This window comes from Phoenix dactylifera, chromosome 4, assembly GCF_051530095.1.
Source record: "Phoenix dactylifera cultivar Ajwa chromosome 4, Ajwa_hap1_PhDact_Kaust_v1.1, whole genome shotgun sequence".
In the NCBI taxonomy this organism is placed as follows: domain Eukaryota; kingdom Viridiplantae; phylum Streptophyta; class Magnoliopsida; order Arecales; family Arecaceae; genus Phoenix; species Phoenix dactylifera.
This window is the reverse complement of record NC_143193.1, coordinates 4,346,094-4,365,053: the sequence shown is the minus strand read 5'-3', so window position 1 is coordinate 4,365,053 and position 18,960 is coordinate 4,346,094. Positions and strand designations below refer to the sequence as shown.

General features: G+C 36.1%; 1 protein-coding gene across 1 annotated transcript in view; it reads right to left on the bottom strand.

Moving 5' to 3' along the window:
* Window positions 1–4,804: 4,804 nt before the first annotated feature.
* LOC103706546 (protein transport protein SEC24 C-like) overlaps window positions 4,805–18,960 on the bottom strand; it is a 35,761-nt gene continuing 21,605 nt past the window's right edge. The window contains exons 12-24 of the mRNA XM_017842626.5: window positions 16,460–16,536; window positions 15,905–15,976; window positions 15,738–15,821; window positions 15,301–15,420; window positions 15,128–15,196; window positions 13,574–13,651; window positions 13,251–13,389; window positions 12,843–13,007; window positions 8,310–8,455; window positions 8,033–8,212; window positions 5,623–5,711; window positions 5,509–5,540; window positions 4,805–5,287 (exon numbers count right to left, since the gene is read on the bottom strand). Of these exons, the coding sequence (XP_017698115.5) occupies window positions 5,181–5,287; window positions 5,509–5,540; window positions 5,623–5,711; window positions 8,033–8,212; window positions 8,310–8,455; window positions 12,843–13,007; window positions 13,251–13,389; window positions 13,574–13,651; window positions 15,128–15,196; window positions 15,301–15,420; window positions 15,738–15,821; window positions 15,905–15,976; window positions 16,460–16,536 (1,358 nt within the window). The 3' untranslated portion in view covers window positions 4,805–5,180. The remainder of the gene's footprint in view (window positions 5,288–5,508; window positions 5,541–5,622; window positions 5,712–8,032; window positions 8,213–8,309; window positions 8,456–12,842; window positions 13,008–13,250; window positions 13,390–13,573; window positions 13,652–15,127; window positions 15,197–15,300; window positions 15,421–15,737; window positions 15,822–15,904; window positions 15,977–16,459; window positions 16,537–18,960) is intronic.

Genomic DNA, 18,960 nt, shown 5'->3' with positions numbered 1-18,960 from the left:
TTCTTTATTGCTGTAAGCTGCTCAACCATGAGAGCTTCTTACTTCAGAGGGATAAAGAAAAGGAATAAACTGCCCTCCATCTGGTTCTCCAATAGGTTTAATTTACCATATCACTTACAGTTTTCTTCACAAAAAAGGTTCGATTGTTTTTCTTGGTTGCTGGTTGTAGTTCTGGATGTTGTCTTTTGTTCATTTTAAAGGCCTTGGCTAGAAACAATTAATCGTTGTGATTTATTATGTATCATAGCTGTAACATTTTTGAAGCACATGGTTTAAGGATTGGATATAGTATTTTGCCAGCTGAAATTTTGCAACCTATGTAGCTTTGGGCATTTGGGGGCTCTCCACCGTATAAACCTCATCCTATTATACACTTTATTAAAATGCAACTCCATGCCGATCAGTCTGAAAGTTTAAACAGCAAACTGCAAGTAAATAGGAGAATGCATTTGAAAGAATGAAATTTTTTTCTTCAAATGCCTCGATAAATTTCTATTAAAGTTTTTGGCAATTGTATTATCTATAAAGATTGTAACTCTTGTAATAATTCATTTATTAATAGAGAACATAAATAAATAAAGCTATAGTGTATCATTGAGCTTCATCAGCCAGGTACTTGATGCTAAGAAGACATCTAGAAAGAGCGGAATCAATTAGTGCAAAGAACCTTGTTCAATGAAGCTTTTGCATCTCTCTGCCCAACATTCTGATGATTCCTATTCAATTATGTTATATTGTTTTCAAAATTATGCTTGTTGATATTTCATGAACAAAGGCTGGAATCTGCAAATTTTGTTTATAAACCTTCTTTTTGGTCCCCTAATTCAACGATTGAGCCTTCTAGACTCCTATGAGACAGCTATTGAATTAAGACTATACTTCCTTATTTATTAATGGTTACAATGGCGTTAGCAATTGAACTTACGAGATTTAATCTCTTGCTAAGCTCTGTACAACATGGTGAATTTTGTTGCGGAGAAGTATTATCAGATATTTTCTGCTTTGAAATTACATTCTCAAAGTTCTACCTTGAGCAAAGCTATAAAAATAAGTAAAAAAACCTTAGCTATATTAAGGTGTTTTTTTTATGTCATCACATTTCTAAATGGAGATGCACCCTCGTCAAAAGTAATAAAAAGCTGTCTTTTCACTATAAAAAAAAAAATCTGAAGGAGAGTACAAATCTACAGTTGATCCATGTCCGAAAATTTTCTTTTCTTCCTTTTCATAGTTCTCAACATGTCTAAAGATTTAAGGTTGCCCAAAAATTTTACATACAATTCAGATAAATCTAAAAGGCAGCTTCTGCATTTTGTTCTCTACTGCAACTTTACATAGTATAATGATTATGGAAGCTTCTGTTGTCACATTCTATCTGGATATGTTTTGCTTCCTTCATCTACTACTAAAAGAACCAGTAGAACAGATCTCCTAAAAACTTAATTATGCAAGAAGTTTAACAAGAATTTACTACGTAATTGAATTGAAAGAAATTTTGTATCTGCAGCAAATACAACACGAGAAATATTGTGATCAAATGATTAGTCTGAAATTGCCTTTACAAAGCAGACTGTTTTGGTGCTCAGTAGTCTTCATAGAGTAGTGTTACATGACTTCAGAATCACATCCATCATCAGAGGTGGCTCTTTTCCACCAAGAAGTGCACTAGGACTTGGCCTGCCAAGTAGGATCCACTCAGGCCTTGACAATTGTCAAATCCTATTGTGGATGTGAGTCTCCAGTCCAATGAACAATATATTTTTTAAGAATGGTTCTCTATTTATTACTGTTTGTATTGTACTTTGATGTTTTTCAGTAATTTTTTTTGTGTGTCTCTATTGTTGTATAGTATTGAATGCTCCATTATGCACATAAAATTCATGAAGTTATGGAATTATATTTTCTATCTCTTAACTTTTGCTTTAACAAGTTACAACCAAATAATTCCCAAAGTCTCAATTGAAGACTTAAAAAATCTAAATCATCAGAAAGGGCACAGCAATATTTTCAAATTTATAGAGGCTCCAGACAAAAGTTAAAGAAAAAAGTTTATTCATTAATCCTGATATGTGGCTTTACAAGTTATCAAGTAACAACTGCCAATGGCATTCTTTTGGATGTTTGGAAAGATTGAGGTATCATGGGTATATTTCAGAGGAACAATATAATCTGACAACGACAGAAGGAATTTCTGTGAATTCAAAAAGAAAAAAAAAAAGGGAGAGACCAACCTGAATTTTTTATTTTTTAGAGAGAGAGAGAGAGAGAGAGAGAGAGAGTTTGAACCTGGGAGACCAAACTGGATATTGTGAGTAGAACTTCGACCATAGAACATAATTAACTCAATGGTACCAGCAATACTGCGCGAAGGTAGAAAGAATCCATATATGTTGAACATTGCTATTCCAGTCCCGGACCTGGATATGACCAAAACTAAAAGTGATGTCACAAGCAATCTCAGAATTTTTTTAAAGAAAGAGATAAAGAGTTAAACAATTGAGCCAGGTGTGTTCTTTGATCCCTAGTTGCAATTAAAGGCTATGTAATGCCTAAGATCATTGCTTGCGAAGGAGCTCTTATTGAGTGCAAGCTTGAGCTATCGTTAAGGGTGTTAATTTATGATTCGACTTGTCAATCCGACTTGCGAACGACCTACTTTAAGTAGGTTTATTAGTTTGACATAAATTGGTTTGAGTCGTAAATAGATCAATCCATCTAAACATATTTATTAAATAGGTTTGGTTCAGATTTAAATATTTGACTCATTTAATCTACTTTGACCCGTTTAATAATTAAATCGAATTATGATATGATCCATTTAATCTGTTTAAAATCTGCTTAACTTGTTTCTGACTTATTTAAATCTATGTAACTCATTAAAAATTTATCTAACCCGTATAATTTATTTAATAAATAGGTTATATGGGTCGGGTCAGATTAACTGTTTAATAAAGAAGTCGGATTCAGATTTGAAATTTTGACATGTTTAATCAATAGACCAGATTTGGATTAATGAATTTTTGATCCGACTTGCATCCAACCCGATTGCCATCCCTATATATAGTGGAACTATGGAAGCCCCCACCTTGTATATGTCCTCCCATCCTATAACATTGTCTTACTTCTGATTAAGTCTCTAAGATGCAAGGCAACCGGATTGGGACGATCAGGTCGGTTGAGGGCAGCAGCACACCAATAGGTGGATTGCCATTCTTGTACTGTTTGGGTAAAGGGCAGTTTGAAGCTTATTCGATCCTCTCTCACACACACACACACACACACAGAGAGAGAGAGAGAGAGAGAGAGAGAGAGAGAGAGAGAGAGAGAGAGAGAGTACACACACACACACAGAGAGAGAGAGAGAGAGAGAGTAGGAAAAGGGTTGAGATGGTGGATGCATGGGATTCCAATTCAGTACTTGATACTTATTAAGCTCTTACATATAAGCACTGAGGGGCATGGTTTTGATGGACTTGGGGTCCTTTTAGAGCAGCTAATTATTGTTGATCGTTCATGAGGAGGAGCACTCGAATATGGAATGCTTCTTTTCCCACGACAATGACGGCCCATGTAGACAACTAGGATACAAAATATTAACTTTTTTTTCTTTTGAGAGAATAGATACTTAACCCTGACTTAGTTTTGGTAGGGTTAGGCCGAGGCTTTATAAATGTGCATTGGGATTAGTTTGAAAAATCCAAACCGGACCTAGCCCTGACTCAACTTAAACCTGATTGTGATAAATAAACAGATCTACATTTATGTTTCTGCTAAACTACTTATATGATCCATCGGTTATATCCTTAGTCTATTTAAATTCTATAATTGCATTACTACACAAGGCCCCTATCAAGAAACTCTTCCAGTAAATGAAGATATCTTCATGCTTTGCAGAATCAATCTCCAAACAGTTTTTACACACGCTAGTAACCAATGTGTTAAGAGTAAGGTTTTTCAGGAAATACTTGGACAATATTACTTGGGAGTTGCAAGATAAATCATTTTTTATTGCAAATATATAAATTTGGTAGAATCAATAATATTTTTTACAGATTATAATAGCAACATATTAGTGGTATGATTAGAATGCAAATTTTACAATTCTCTGACAGTCTTATTCATTTATTACTCAGAATTTTGGTGTCTATTCTACATCACCAAGGATCAACCTTAATGGTTGAATGGTGGACGAGGGCAGATATAATTTTCTTTTGTATTATTATGTCTAGTATTTGTGATCCAGCATGGAAACGGAGACTCATTACCATCTTAAAACTCCCAGAGCCCAAACATTGACCATGTTTCTGTATTGCCTACTGTGTAGTTGTACAGCTCTTATCTCTTGCCAATGCTGTCGCATATAACTAGAAGAGCGACCATAGGTCAACTGCTATGGTAATCTTTTGTCTTTTAGGGGTAGATTTTATTTCGTTTATCATAGATTTCCAGATTCAATCGTTTGTTTTGTATCATTTCTCATCTATCAGCTTAAGTGTACGTTCTATGTAACACTGGCAGCATTTTCACTGCGCTTGAAAATAAACACTGAAGATTAAGATAAATCCCTAGCGAAATTGTTCATGGAAGTAATTAAAAACACGATAACATCATATTTTCCCCTCTGATATGTTTACCTGCCATGAAAAATTTGAAGACATTTAAAATTAACTTTCATGGACATCATCAAAGATTCTCAAATGGAAATGAAACCATAGAAATGAAAGATAAAAAAGTTTGATATGCATCGAGAGCCTCACACGAAACCGTTGCGCCAAAACAGAGTAACAAAAATGGATAGTAATGATGAAATAGTAACCAAACAACAAACTCATATTTATTGCCAAGCCACCAACATTTCTTTCCATTGCATACATCCTCTGGGTTTACAACAAATTAAAACAAATGTCAAGAAAAAGAAACGGTTCCTTGGGTTAACAACCAAACTGTTTTTATACCATTTGTATCACCTATCTCCAAGTCCTGGTAATTGTAAAAACTGCAAGCACAAAAATCCCGCACCTGTTTCCCATATAAATGGACTAGTTGGCATCAACAGCACAAAGCATGTGCATCTGTCAGGACAAATCTGATGATCGTCTTCTATCCATCTCCAATATGGATGGAACTTTTACATATGAAAATTGCATAGCAACCAAAACTTGATGAACAGGTCTTACGCCTCATGCCATTTTTGTTTGTATTTGCCGATGGACATGTACAAGGAACTCAACATAGGAAAGGCCACCAGGAGCCTTGTCTTCAACCATATATGGAAAGAAAAACATACCTGCAAATATAAAACTCCAGTACAGGTGTTAGCAATAACAGCAGTTACTTGGCATATAAATCAGCAAGACATTGTGCAGTTTGCTCAAGATTGTGCAACAAATAAAACAACTTCAAATAATCTGTTTTGGCAAACATTAATTGTCCCCCCTAGACTCGAACAGAAATCTATGCTTCGTTACTATTGGAGAAACTTCTGAAAGCAAGGGTTTGTTAACTAACCTGATGGATCCCCTTTCCTGCATAACCGCAAACTGCACCAGAAGTTTTATTTGTCAATGTTGCTATTTTAACTAGCAAAAGCTATAATTACAAAGAGCAGAATATCTGCCGTACCGTAAGTATGAACATCTCTGGCGCCTAATCTCGTTAACAACATCATTCAGTTTCTTTGAAAGATCATTATCAAATTGCTGCAGTACCAGCTGCGAGGACAATGAAATGTGTCAGAAGTACACCCCAAGTTGAACCAGGAACAGAAATAAGCATGGTTGATGATTCTAGACTATTACAATATGAATCTACCAGCTTGAGGCACATACTTTACATGTATAATGAAGGAATATATCAGATGCATGCGCTTCTTTTTGGATAAAATTGGATGGACTTCTTAGTTGTTTATAAACCTATTTATCGAGGAATTGTTAAACTAACTCAATGCCTATGGTGTGCTGTATGCATAAAACTTTAGTATTTGTCTAATAATATTTCAGAGACTAAACATTCAGGGGAAATATCACTCAAAGCTTAGGGTTCATATACAAAAAACCTACTTAACATATGAAAGTTAAACACTAAAAAGTGATCACCCATGGATTCAAAGCTAGGCCATTTTAAAGAACTAAAGTGCATATCCACGTGCGTTCATAGTATTTCGTAATGATGAACCCAGCTTATTTTATCTTATTGAAAAATTCATGCTGTGGATAGGAAAAATTGAGGGATTCATAATTTGAAGATCAGGAGGTCATACAAAAAAACCTTCTCTTATTTGTCAAAACCAAATACCTGATTAGGGCTTCAGAGTTTTTGAGTCATCTTACAAAAAAGAAAAAGCTTCTAGTCATAAATGTCAGACACCATGGCACGAAGGCATCACTTGTTAAACAATGGAACCTGTGATTTGCGGTGATATGGCTATGGTATTTTAGCCTGGATGCTGATTGTGACAATTATGCCAAAAGACCAAAGAAGAAAATTCATTGTTCTCTGGAGAAGCATGTTAATGACATCCGGTAGTAATGAAGCCAAAGTAAATATTTTGAAACACGTTTGTCATGGTTAACTTCCGGAATATTGCTAAGGTCAGGTCATAAGAATATGCACCTTGGCTGTACAGGCAGTCTCAAGCTGAAAGAAGCTAAATAGACAATTTACAAATCCTATATTAAAAAGGTTAAGAAGTAACTATGCTTTGAAATGATCAAGTGTGACCATCAATCCAAACCACCAAACACTATAATTGTCCCCACAGACAACCGGACTTAAGAAATTCACTTGTACAAGCTAAAATAACCAACCTCTCCTCCTAGATGCAAGCATATCGGCAATCGCCAGCTTCATGAATGTAATGATTATAACAGTGTCAAGCTACCAAGAATTATGCATGCAGAGGATCCAGGACTTAAAACTGCTTTGCCTGATCTAGTAAATGATCAGAAATGTCCTACCAGTTTTCTTAAGATACTATCTGTGCACCTATGGACTACATCAAATTTTCCTTCAAGCTCAATCAGAAAGAGACTAGAATCCCACAATGAATTGCGGAAGGAAGGATGTGACCATTTAGCATACTTCAGTCATCCAGAGATAAGAACTTTTTTGTTCTTCAAACATATTTACTTAATTTCCAAACTGTAAGCTCGTGTTAGATTTTAATCTAGATGCAAATTCTACACTAGAACCTAGCTTAAATCAAAGCCCACAGAGGAGGCTTTAATAATAAGATACCAAGCTATAATATTAGGTGGTAGTTGGCTGCTTCAGATGGTTGCCATGGAGCAGCATTGCTATCTAGTATTGCAAGTCTGAAATTTCATTTTTAATCACTTACAGGCTTGCCACCTGACATTAAAATGACTTTATTATGCAGATACACCTAAAAACAAACATTCAGTGAACTAAAGCAATTCTCAGCTGCATAAATGCAATACCCAGCATATGATAGAACTATATGTTAAAGATTTAGGTCAACCACCATCTCGTGGAGACCGAAACAGATTACTTGTTTTTATAATTCTGGATTTTAAAGGTTCATTGGCAATGAAATTGCAAACCCAGTAAATAAAGTAAAATTCTGTTTAACACTCCAATAAATCCTGATTCGTTATTAAGGTGCTTAATGTGTTGTATGCAGTCTTCCAAAAAAACAACTTCACGGGTGTTTGGCATGCCAAGTAGATCCTCCAGAAGAATACCCAAACCTACAAAGTTGAATATAGTATGATAGAAGAGGATGGAGGTGGATTGGGAGTGAGAGAGCTGGATGGAACCACAGTTTCCATATTTGAAAAAGAGATGCCTTTGTATAACCACTAATTTATGGGTTTATGTTGAGTGTAGATCCAGATGTGAATTGATGGAGGAGATGTTTGAGCTTTCATTGGATTTCTGTGAATTGATGCACCGATAACCAAAAGTAACACCAAATTTAGAAAACAAGCTCCAAAGATCAGCTATATGTGCAAAAACCACACTGAAACAGGTTGACTTTAACTAATAAACCGCATAAGGTTTGGAAGCATGCCTGGGTTGGAATCCCATCAGCAGAAGAAACTCCAAATAATTGTTGGAGAATATCTGGATTCACCATGTTCGCTACATAAATTAGACCATCCTCACCATTTTCCAGCAGATAAATTCCATCTTCATTTATATGCTCACTGGATAAAGGAATTGTAGCAGATAAAAGAGATCCATCATCCTCCTGTGACATCAGAAAAATTCAAATTTAAACATGGATTTACTATAATAATACAGAATGTTGTTTGCAGAATTTTTTCAGAATATTAACTTATCAGTACCTTTGAAGCAAGGTCATGAATAGAAATCATCCTAGGATACACCAAAGGAATAGCAAGCGAAATTGAAAGTGAAGCAACATGGCTGATCCAGTAGGATCGGTCATCCAACCGACCATCATTTCGCAAGCCAATGCTTTTGACCAAAGCTGGAACATAACAAAGTAACAAAATAAAAGTTACTAGCAGGCTGGTATATAGCATTTCTGTTATTCTACATGTACAAGATTGATTTAGTGTGACAAAGCAATATTGCACAAGGAAACAAGTGAGCGAAATCAGGGTGAATGTTGACACACCTAACACTAATGTAACCTGTACCAATATAACATTGAAGATCCTCTTTTAGATTTAATTTTTAATAGCATATAAAACCACATATAAATGTATAATATAATATATTTCACAAATTCAACCACCAACCCTGACCCATTATACCTTCTCCCAACTTCCCTCTGTTTGACCAATCCCAACCCCCTGTCCCTTTGCCCATGTTAGCATATAACAACTGGCCACCATTGGTCACATCCATCACAAGTGTGTACTTGGTCAGAAATTGTTGTCAGGATCTTACAAACCACAATCTGGTATGATCCAAACCTAAATGGACCTCAGTGATCTGGATCAGATCCCTAGTTATGGCACAGAAGATATGGATTGTAGATCATATAATCCTTGAATTCTAAGATTCAGATCCAAGTCTTTTTCCATACTAAAGCTATTGCATTATCCATTTTTTAAGATGAATTAGTTTCTTTGAGTTACGCAATGTCCAAATCATCATTAGCAAACTTTCAAAACATCAAGAGTTAAAATCTCATTAAAATTTTCAACTTTTAAGAGTAAAGAAAAAAGAGATTTTGTTGTTTCAGCACTAAGAGCTAGGGTTTTTTTTTTTCCAATATCTCTTCTATCTTTTTGAAAAAATAGATTCTTTCTACAACTACTTACAACAAAGGAGCATTGAGTTCAATAAGCTTCTTCTATATACCTTTCTTTTGGGTCAAATTACTCAAATTAAGATATTCTATGGATTTAAAGGGTGAAATAAAAAATAATCAAAAATTGCCCCATCCTCCCTCTAAACCATCGTTATAAACAATACTCTCAAGGTCCCTCAACCATTGTCAGCTCCCTCCACCATTGTGCACCTCTACCGCATCCACTTGCCTCAAGACTCCACTTCCAATGAACCTCATCTGGCATGCCATCAGCCTCTTTCCACCGCCTTCCTCCAATATGAGTGTCAACCCTCCTCTAAGTCTCACTTAAGCCAAAACTTTGTCAGACTGAGGTAATCAAATCAATAATCAGATTACAAACATAAATTTGAGTGTTCGCCCATGGTAGCACATAATGTATAATGCCAGCGGGTCACAGGAAGTGCAATAGTTCATTTAGCAAAGTAAAATGCTAGCTAATTTGATACAACTTACACAATAAAGGGAAAGTTGGATTGCTTTAAGGCTTTAAAAATTTTCTTTCTTTGATGTCTTGGTGAGTTTAAAGGAAGAAGGCATTCCCACTTATATATATTGCTTTATAAACATCATGTCCATAGACTTGGGGAAATTGGACTGACTTGCTTGATCGAAACCACCCGCCATGGATTTGTGCAGGGTCGAGACTAGCCTGACTCACTACACCCAGCATAAAATATATAACAACCCATTTGCAATATGTAATGATATACATCAATAACAACTTTTGAATCATACAATCTTTCCCCTTTCAGGGTTCCAGCTCTCCCCTTGCCCCCTTTACTCCTTTTATTGATAGAACTAGTGTTTCAGCCTCCTCTCTTCTCTTAAAATTGGCATTAGAGGCAAACACTTGGCATTGGACAGCCTCCCTCACCTCTTTTTTTTTCTCTCTTTTTCTATCTAAAGCACATAAGAGGCAGAAACCGTGTGGTGTTGGTGGTCCACCATTCTTGCTTCCACTCTACACCCTTCTCTTAGAAACGACACAATGAGAGGCAGCCATCTGTAGTTGACAACCTCCCTCACCATGCTGCACCTCAAAACAACACCTTCAACTCCTGACAAGCAATTAGGTACACCTCTTCCACATCCCTCTCTATTATTCTCTCCATCTTTCTCCTCCCTTGATGCCTAGCCATCCAACACCCTTCACCTCCTTTCCCACTTCCCATCCACCAGTCCAAAGGCCTCGCTCTCCTCTCCCTCCTGATCCCTTTGTACCATCACAAGGACCAATGGGGACAATTGATGAAACTTGATGCTGGGAAACGATTAAGACAAGCCAAGCTGGGCCCAGGACAAGGCTTGAAATATTATCAACATGTTGGGCTTGGTCTAAGGAACTAAGGGTCAAGGTCGCGCTAGGCCATGCTTCGGCCAATAGATTTAGTGTTCATGTGTCATGGATTGACCAGACAATCATTGCTAAGGTCTAATTTGCAACTATCTTAATACAAAATAAAAAGGATAATAAAATTATTTAAAAAATTCAACTTATTTTGATAGCCTTGCAGCTTTTGAACTTCTGAACAGATGGATATAAGGCAATAGGATGAGTAGTTTTCTACTGAAAAGTCAGCTAAACTAATTAGAGGATGCAATAGCAGCTGCACTTTAGTAGTTTTATAAAATTTGGATTAAATCTACTACCTTATTAATAAATAGTTTAGGAGTTTATGGTGCTAACTAAAATATAAAATATCCAAATTAGTTTGATATGACTCAATAAAGCATAGTTGTTAAATGATCACTATTCGCCACATCTCTCATCGTAATTAAGATATCAAGGTAGTGACAAGATCCAATCTGAAACTTATAGGATAGCTAAACACTCAAGCATGACTTGCATATTTTTGAATTAGATTTTTTATGTTATGTATTTTACAAGTGATCACGTTGTATTTTGACCATCCCAGGTTTTACTCTAATGCATTTGCTAGGATAATCAACAAATTAACATCTTATATTTTTTATTACGGTATACTAGTTACTGATGCTAAGCCCATTTGCACACTAAACAACTACTAGTATCCTTAGAAAGGTTCGGATGCTTTTTCAAAATAAAAGCCGAATATATATATATATATATATATATATATATATATATATATATTTGTATATGTGTCCTTAGAAAGGCTAAATTTTTCAAAATAAAAAGCAAAAACATATATATGCATGCAAATATGTACATATATATATAATACATAGATATGTGTGTGTGTATGCATATACGTATATACATACATATATATGTATAGATAGATAGATAGATAGATAGATAGATAGATAGATATGCATATATATGTGTGTATATGTATGCATGTATATATGCATTTATCTCTCAATGCTCTTTTCAAGCAGTGAAATTGATGGTGATCCCAGTGAGTGCCACGCACTAGCATGGAATAGTAGGACATGCAGCTGTACCAAACTACTACATTATTGGCATGGCACTGGCATTTCAAAGTTTAAGCCTTCATAATAAACAGATTCAGATCAGTTTGGCATTTTTATGATTTATTACTTTATCAGACTGGACCAAAATTTTGAGTTAAAGAAACAAGTTGGATCAGCCACTGTCTGGGCTGACCAACTTTCTTGAAAACCTACTCCCTCTTCCCACGCATGGAAGCAAGTGGTCCACAGTTCTTCACAGCTAACTTTGATTAATTACATTCTTCTTAATAACTTCAACTTCTTATCAAACAAATGTTCATTGCAAGACCAAGATGCACACTAAGCATAACCTATTTCAAAAATGAGATTCAGTTATACACAATGTAATCACATGCAGACTTGCTAACCTAGTTCAACTATCAGGTACCATGATGATCCTGTTCATAACACAGTATCAGTAAGTTATCATTAGCTATGAACTTCTACATGTATGGTAACCTATTTCTGATAAGGATCATTGCCATCTGGCCAGTAGATAATCAATGCCAGCAAAAAACGAAAAAACAAGGCTAAAAATCCATTAAACCCTTTTTCATGAAGCCATTTTTTTTTAAATGATCAGCTTCAAATCCAACCCTTATTGTTGGATAAGGTTTCATTACATGCATAGCAACATAATATGCATGCATGCATATATGCGTGCATTCTTGCACCCACTTGGTGCATAGGTTAGAGACCACCAAAGTAAGTGATTTTTTTGGTTTCTAGTAATTTTAGTTCTACAAATAATGATCAACGGTGTGAATTGGGTGCCCCATTTTCAGTTCTTCTCCAAATCCAGCCTTTATTATTGGGATAAGGCTCGGTTACATGCATACCTACATAACATGCATACATGCGTAACCAAGAAAAATTAATAATGACAGGTTCATGAACAAGACAATCAATAATGAACTTTTTAAATTTAACAAAGAACAATTTAAATTAGAGTTCAGTTGACAACTTGACAGATATTTCATGCTAAGTAACATTGGTAATGATAATTCCATTCATGCTTGAACTATTATATCAACTATTAAAGATAGGCAAACAAGTTCTTTCATGCGCTGCATAGAGTATGTACCAGAAACATTTTAACCTCAGGCTGAGGGAATACCTAGGGTATATAAAGGCAAAAGCTTAAGAGCCTCTGGAAGAATTAGCTGTCCGGATGATGATACAGTCGCACAATATTTACGATAGGAGTGTAAGATGTTGATGCAGAGGTTTGTTATTTGATCCCGAACTTGAGATAGAGCACTAGTTGGGATGCCATTTGCAGCTGTAGGATGCAGAACAATGAAAAAAGTCATTTAGTGTGAAGAAATTATCCAAGAAAGCTTGCAACCACTTAATTGTCAAGAACCAGCGTGCATATCAGAGTAGAATAAATAGCAAATGTTACTTTTCTCAACCAAGTTGAAGTGAAAATATTGATACTGCTTTAGAAAAACAAAGACAACTAGATGAATTTTATAAATAAACAATAGTGCAAGAGCGAAAAACAAAATGTAAAATATTTTACCTTGCTTCAGAAAACAGGCAAACTGAGTGTCTAGATCAGCTGAACGAAACAGATTGCTGAGCATGCTGGTGCAGGGAAGTGAGAGATTTATAATTCGTATTCGTCTTTGCCCATACACTGTAGTGTAAAGAAGAGCACACTGGACAAGGAAGCAATAGTAAACAAGATTGCCTCTCTAAAGTAATAGATGATATTTCCATCAAAAGTCAAACACGATGCCAATACTTGAAACATAGTGTAAGATAGTTTGTACCAGGCACAATAGAACCGATTTGAATGATATGAAGGCAGTGGTGCTCATATTTGTAAGGTTTTGTTCATACCTGGAAACCACATTCTGAACCCTCCTGGAACTTATCATCATGTTTGAAAGTGACCATTATGGTTTTGTCGCAATCAATCTGTGTCAAACAAACTTCCTTAGAGCTGCAAATCGATATGCAATGTGACAATAAAGCAGAATAAACGTCTGGTCATATCGATTCAATGTTAGCAAATCATATTATAATTGACATTGTAAGAAGGGTATACATCAGTAGGGAGGACTAAACTTCCCCATAAATGAAAAATTTAGAAGATTGGTCTTCTGAAATATTCAAACAATGTTTCAGAATGCCTATAATCTTCAAAAGGGACTGATCAGAAGAGTTAATACAATAGTACCAGCACCATTCTATTACAGTGTCAGCACGCCCAGTACGGCACCTAATTCAGCAATAATAATGTCGGTATGCCCCTCATACTACATACCGGTTCAGTACCGTACAGTATGCTACAGTCAATATGCACCGGTACCGACCAGTACAGCAAACCTTGGTAAAAAAACTAAGTGAAAAGGACAGGTTAGCAATGTTGTATGGATGTGTTGAATGGCTGTGTATGTGAAAGCAGATTCTGCTCCGTATTTGGAAGTCTGATTCAGTAAAATTAGGGATTCACCATATATTTCAACATCAATAAAGTATTTCTAATTGTTGATCAAGAGTGAGTTTTACAAAAGTAGCTTAGTTTTAAGGACATGATTCTGATCATCAATCATTTTCCCCTTTTGGCATAATTATTCACTTTGCATCGCAATTTAAACAAACAAGTTCTACTTTTATCTTTAGCAAAAATCCAATTAATAAACAAGGTATTATGTTAAATATGCATATTATCTTTATATTAGTTGTCTTGACAGATAAGTCAAAGATGTGTAGGTGTATGAATTTAATAAAACTTGTCATATTGGAGAAAACACGGTGTGATCGATTTCCACATCTTGATGCTATTATACAAAAAAGGGAAGGACAACAAAGATATGTATATACATACATGCATACATATATATGATAGAATCAAAGTAGATTGCATGACATGATATAGTGGAGAAAAGCTTCTAATTCTATCTTGTCATGATTTGCTAAAATAGAAGAGGAAGCAGGTGCTGGGAAGTGGATATTTTAGACCTTTTGGTATGGAAGGGCTTAGGAAGCCAGTGTGAGTCAAAGATTCTAGGAAGATTTTAAAGTAGGTGCGTTACCCTAGGTAGAAGATTCCGGCTATTAAGAAACAAAGTCATGATTTGTCGGTGTTCACATGCTCACACACGTAATTGTTATTATTTATGAAAACATGCAGGGGCCTGGATGAACTCAGCCATCATTTCTAAAATCTAAATTTACCTTGTTATGACAGCAGTAAAAGAATTGTTTTTGGCTGCCAATAAAATGGTAGGTTAGTCCTGGTATTTTGCCAGTTATCTACTCATACCTGACTGGTTAAAATGGATTCAACCATTCAAATGATTTGTTAAGAAATTCATAATGTGAAATAAATTTACAGCAGCATGATTTTCAAAGGCAGAAAACAACTTAAAAAAATATAAGAGTACCAACCGCAGGAAGATCAATATCTGTGGGAATGCGCTTGCAAAAATTTCCAGAGTACTCCTGAACTTGAAGGCCCTATTAAGAAGTAAAATAGAGAAAACAATATTCATGGCCAAAGAAAACTTTAGTTTCAAAATATGAGCATGAACACTAGCAAGTACATCTCTTATGAGACTTACCTGGCTGCACCTCACACGCATCACAGCCTCAAAACCTTGGGGTCTACTGATATTCCATCTAAGATCATTGTAGAGTTTAGCAGTATCGGAAACAGCAGAAAATGGGTAGTAATAATAAACCTGCAACAAGGAAAAAGAATATAAATTACTTCTGAAATAAACCCATGTCTAAAACAACACCTACCACCACATTCATCATTTTATGCGGTCTTCATTCTTCCATTTTGAGTATATCCTCAACATAAATTTATAATTTGTTATCTTTGATTACACAACACATTTGATATTAAAAAAAGATGTTACCACCTAACTCATTTGTACCCATAAGAATATCTACAGTAAATATAAAATGTTTCAGTCCCATTGATTTAATTAACAGGTAAAACGGAACCCATTCCCTTAATTTTTGATAAAGCACACGATATAAGAAAGACTACCTGTCCTCCAGTAGTTCTTGGAACAACAGAGATGGAAGCGATGTCCACGAAGGTCTGGGTTGTAAGGAATATATCCACACAAACCTGGAAAAATGTTATGTTATTATTTTGCCTTCATCCAAGATAGATTCATTTCAAACTTCTATCGATTACTTGTATAAGATCACCTGATATTCAGCAAACTCTATTGCCATTGTTTTTAGAGTCTTATCTGCTGGCTGAAGCAATTTATGGGCCTCCTGAAATCCAGTGAAGGATGTTAGATAGGATATACTGCTTATTCAACTTTCATTTAGACTTGAATTTATGATGGAATCTATTTATGTCCATAGTAACTTACAAACAAATCAGAAGGCTAATTTTTTATCATTTTAAACTTGTACTAGAATCACAAAGAGCCATAATAACATAATCAGCTTGCTATGTGTTAGAACAAGACGAAAATTAAGAATCAAACCACACTGACCTAACTGCAAGGTAGGTTATATATAAAAAATTAAAGACATTCTACAAATGAATAACTGAACTGTCAAGATTTTTTCTTGAGTTGGAACTATCAAGGTTCACGACTATTCCAGATTCTAACATCTTTTGCCATGACTGAGTCTCTTGAAGCTCAAAGTTAATAAGAAACTATCCACAAAATACTAGTATTAATGTATGAGCATGTACAAGAATCAGACAATCAAGCACGAGAATATTAGAAGCTATATATCGCAAACCTTATCTCCTGAAGAAATATTTGTTCTTCCTTCTGCTTCTCTGGAGGAAAGAGACCCAATACCAACTGATGGCAAGACTGTAAGGAACAAAATATAATCAGAAACTATTCATTAAATATAACAAAATACAACCAAAAAAGAGATGAAGCAAAATTTACACCCATGAACTAAACAGGTTGAGGCCATATACACTTACAGATTGTATACATGTACACAAAACAAAGATACAGACACCCAATTTTCTGCTATCTGCCTAAATTGGTCTCAAAAGGTTGAAAATTATAATCAATGAAGCACCTCAGATACCATAATAATACACTTGTTTTTATTTTAAAGTGCATCAGCAAGAGCAGATGAATAGTTGCAACTTGCAAATACTGAAACATGGGTGCAAAACTTTAGCCAATTGACATTCTTGTCCCTGCTTCAATTATAATAATATGGTACCATTTAGTTTGAAATAAAGCTTTTTTCCAATAAAAGGTTTGAAATATCAAGAATCAAACCCATATTGACCAAGGGTGGGTATAACATGTGTTGTATTTATCAAGGATCATGTCGACAGAAGTTATCAATAGCTATGTATAGATAGCCCCCAAAATAAACCCTTGCTACTGAATATTTTTCCCTCCTATCATGTTTTCCAGTCTCATTGGTGTGTTTTTTGTAAGGAAATAAGGCAGGGGAGTTGATTTAAGTGTCCTGACCTTCTGTGTGCGCTGAAGTCAATGACATTCATATTGTCAAAAAAAAAACACATAAATTGGAGTCAGAAATACATATTATAACATATTTGTGATAAAGATCTATAACATGCATACTTAAGACATAATGAACAATTAGGAATAGCATCCAGGTTTTTCAAAAGACACATCACTTGAGATAAAATTATGTAGGAACATAAACAAATCGACGTTCTCCACTTCTTCTTGTATAAACAGCTGGTGGGTATTGTTCAACATCTAACAAGAGGTTGATCTCTGCCTAAATTTGAATTAAATTTCTCAAGTTCATCCACTTTACAACTTGATTTCCTATTTCTTTACTTCGACGGAAATTCAAATAAAAACATGGTCGTTCTAGCACCATATTTCAAACATTCAAGGTCGAATCCCGTGAAGATTGACATAGGATGCTCTAAGAATCTCTCTTTGATTGTTTCGATCTACAAATTGAGAACAAGCCTTTTTCCCCACTAGAAACTATTCCCTAGCAGCAGATACTGCTTGGTTTAGGCATTGGTTCAGCCTGTCATGGGGCAAAGTGACCTTGATCTACCTTGAATCACCCAATTCAGGGTCAGTTCAAGTGGTTCAGCTGGTAGTTGCCCGAATAGAAACCCCCTGCACCCTTAGGGTTCGCACAGTATGTACCAAGATGTACAAACTGAATCGCCCAGTTTTCAAAGTTGGTTTCATATTTGCTAACTTTTTGACCCTTATCTCCAAGATTTCCACCTCTAACCAACTTTGATCATCTCCCCCTAACGCTACCTCATCGTATAAAAATTATATAAATAAATTAACCTTCTCCATTTGAACATCAACACTTAACACATAAATAACAAATGAAAGGACTTAATTGCTTTGGCTTTTCAAATTAATAATAATAGTAGTAGTAATAGTATTAGTAGTACTAGTAATCATCGCATTAATGAAGAGCCATTATTTCAGCCTTTAAACATTGACATACATATCCCCATTAGCTAGTAGTGTAGTACATCTCCCACCAAAGTATGTTAAACCGACCGGAACCGGTCGGTTTAGTCTGTACCGAACCGGTGCCGATAAGCACCGGTACGGTACAGCCCATAAAAATGGTTTCGTACTTGTACCGGTGCGAGCCAGTTCGCACCGGTCCAAACACATTTTTCCTGCGCGTGGGCGCGCCCATGTGGCTGGAATCCATATGGGCCACTTCATGCCACAGAGTGGTATTAAATGCCACTATGTGGCATTTAACCCGTCCGCGCGGATGCGCGCGAACACAGAGTTTTTTTTTGTGGGAATCGCGCGCGGACGCACGAGTGGAGAACGCGCGGACGCGCGAGTGGAGAACGCGCGCCCGCGCGCGTTTCCCCGTGCAGGAACCACGCCCGCGGCCGATTCTCCAGCAAGCAATCACGCCCCCGCGGCCGCGCGGTTCCCCGCGTGGGGCAGCGCGCCGATGCGGGCTGGCATAGAGTGGCATTAAATGCCATTTTGTGGCATTTGATGCATCCACGCGCGTTGCGGACGCGCGCAGACGTGTTGTTTTTTATTTGACGTCCGCGCACGCGCGACCGCGGACGCGCGCGTCTCCGGTTCGGTACCTACGCCAGTATGGTCGGTCCGGCGAACCTCGTCTCCAACCATTTGCATTTTCTTTGTCTTAAAGTTTTCATTAGGTTAGCTAGTAAATAACAAGAACCCATGTCACCAAAGATATTTCATAATCTTTATTAGTATTTTATAAGCCTACGATAGTACAGTTGTTTAACCTTCACATTTTGGCGATTTTTA